The sequence below is a fragment of the Limulus polyphemus genome, unplaced genomic scaffold (assembly GCF_000517525.1).
Source record: "Limulus polyphemus unplaced genomic scaffold, Limulus_polyphemus-2.1.2 Scaffold3602, whole genome shotgun sequence".
NCBI classification, from domain to species: Eukaryota; Metazoa; Arthropoda; class Merostomata; order Xiphosura; family Limulidae; genus Limulus; species Limulus polyphemus.
Genome location: NW_013669212.1, coordinates 91,500 through 94,183, shown reverse-complemented (window position 1 = coordinate 94,183; position 2,684 = coordinate 91,500). Strand labels below are relative to the sequence as shown.

The 2,684-nt window shown below is 38.9% G+C and overlaps 1 protein-coding gene across 1 annotated transcript in view; it reads left to right on the top strand.

The window, feature by feature from the left end:
- The first annotated feature begins 2,034 nt into the window (after nucleotides 1-2,034).
- LOC106469664 (sodium bicarbonate cotransporter 3-like) overlaps nucleotides 2,035-2,684 on the top strand; it is an 88,871-nt gene continuing 88,221 nt past the window's right edge. Inside the window, exon 1 of the mRNA XM_022398242.1 lies at nucleotides 2,035-2,260. Coding sequence (XP_022253950.1) covers nucleotides 2,035-2,260 — 226 coding nt within the window. The remainder of the gene's footprint in view (nucleotides 2,261-2,684) is intronic.

Here is a 2,684-nt window from a genome sequence, read left to right as displayed (position 1 = left end):
CGCTGACGCAACAGTATGGTTAAAACAATGCAAGAGCTATGTATTGTTGGAGTATACGTAAGGCAATTCACTCTCAATGGTCCGGCATAGCCAGGTGGTTAGTGTGCTTGATTCGCTCGCCCTTTCATTTGTGGAGGCGTTATAATGTGACCGTCATTCTTAGTATTCGTCGGTAAAAGAGTAGCCCAAGAGTTGTTGGTGGATGATGATGACTAGCTGCCTCCCCGCTAGTCTTTCACTGCTAAATTAGGGATGGTGATGGCAGCATTAGCATAATCAAGAATAACACAGCACAGAAATGCTAACTCTTCACACAGTTCAACACCATCAATATTTTTGGAGTCTTTGTCAGTCGATAACAGTTGAAGGTCATTACAGCGTTTCATAAGGTCAGATTAAGACATATGATATAACAATGAAATGTAGAGGAAGACAAAATCCTGGGGATGTTTTTCAAGCCCTTCAAAGCATTTCTTCAAAGAACAACCATGTGAGAAAATAGTTTATTTTAAAATGATCTTCGGCACAAAAATTAGGTTCATTTTCTTCTTCATAGCTGAACATCTTCTTCCTTTGCTGTCATTTCTTTTTCAACTGTGCAGGAATATCTAATTTCTCTGCTAAGGCCTTTGCACTCATAAGCACTGATCCAAACCCGGTTATTCTGGGTGTTCTTTATAGGAGAATTAACTCTAGTTTGAAAGGAATAACTAGCTCTTGGTATAGGCAACACAAGTTAAATCTCTAGCTACAGAAAGGAACATTAAAAGATGTGAGTGTAAGTCTTAAACAACGACAATAACAATTTACCTTAAATATCAATCTCACATTGACAGCTCTGACACAGATCACGACATAGCATCATCAATTTCACCACACTTCCAGCATAACAGATAATACGTACTACGCTGTCAAAGTGAGTAAAATGAGTTCTGATTCGTGGAAACAATTTGTGTAATTTTCTATATTTTCGTTTCTTCCATCAAGTTGAGCTTGCATTGTCGCAATGATACATGTTGGGTGGGGCCCCTTATTACTCAGTGCCCTAGCTAGTCGCATACTTCGCCTAGCTTAATGCTGTCACTGCTACTTGGGGGTAAATATGATGTTTCCTGTTTTGTATGGGGCATTGGATTCATCAATTCTACTTGGTGATCAAAGTGAATATGTCAGTGGAAAAACATCTTGTGGGAAGCGAGCTGTTGGTTAACTTACGGATGCACACTGTGATTTTTCTGCTTTGTGTATAAATAAAGGTTGTTTCAATTTACATCACATACACAATCTGTTTATTGTAATACCTTAAAATTCAGTCATTTAGCTAAATTCATATTTATTCAGTAAATATTATGGACATATCTAGTTATATAGTTATAAAGTAGACTTATCCATTACTCCTGCAAGTAGTAGTTTCACTTGAAAATGCCACAAAGTAGAGAGGAAGGCGACATTATGGCAATGTGACTACAAAACGTATTGCAGAGTTTACTGATTTTACTAATATGCATATTGGATTTTACTTGATCTCTTAAATGCAAACGAGTCTAAAATAATGCTTCTGATTTAAAGAATGACATACTCTCAATATAGAAGTACTCTCGCGTTGGAGGGAGAGATTTCTGTTAGAGAGAGAGATGGTTATATGAGACATGTGTCAACTCCAGAAGATGTCCTTTCCTGGACTTAGGAAATTTGTCAATGCTGTGTAAGAAACTGACATCGATCGGCCTACAAACACATACTCAGAATGATTAGCTAATGTTAGGTGTACCCAGACTAATAAATCAAACATTTTCCATTATTATCAATTTCAACACAAGGGAAGTGGTGATGACTAAGGATTGCTAGGTGGACTGTCACCTGATGGGTTTGAAACCACTTGAGAAAGTCTCTACAGGACTTCCAAGCTGTTACCAGCTAGAGTACCACAGCTCTAGTTCTGGTCAAGAGCCCCCAAGACCAGCCAAGAATAACTGGAAATGCTGCTGTTTTATTACTTCTGTTAGTCAAAGCTGCTTCCAAAGACCCTAAACTATGGGCAGTAGTGAGATGCTTCAAGTCAGAAAGTATCCTGCAATGTCAATGATGGCTTGTGGTGAATCCTGGGGTCGTAAAGTAATGTATAATGAATGTAGGGTCCCTGGGTGCATCTACCACTACATACCTGTTACATCAGCAGCATCTCAGACAAGCGTTAACCACCATTTGACAACCTGCTCAGGAGAGGCTGTGGCTTGCACTGCAGGTTTCTGTGGTAGAGGTAAAACATATTACACACTGATGTATGATCTTGAGTTTAGATGGTTTAGCCCTAGCTACATTAAAAACCAGAACAATTTGCAACAGGAGGAATGGGATAAAGATTGTGTTGCTGATCTGACCCTTTTAAAAATCACGAGATCTACAGAGCTAAGTTTAAGGTTTAAAAGAGTCCCCCAGAACTGATGTTCTGGTCACTTATTTGGATCATCTGTAATGATTGTAACGGCACTAACAAATCAAGAGGATATCCTTGTGAATAAGCTATTCAAGAGACTTCTCAATAAAGCCACGAAGAGCCAGCTGGGCCTTATCAACATACTCACCTTAACAGAAGCAGTCTCTTCTATGGCCCAATAAGAAGTAGTAGCTCTGAGCCAGTTATCAGAAGGGAAAATCTTGCAGCAACAGCTATATTTGCTATA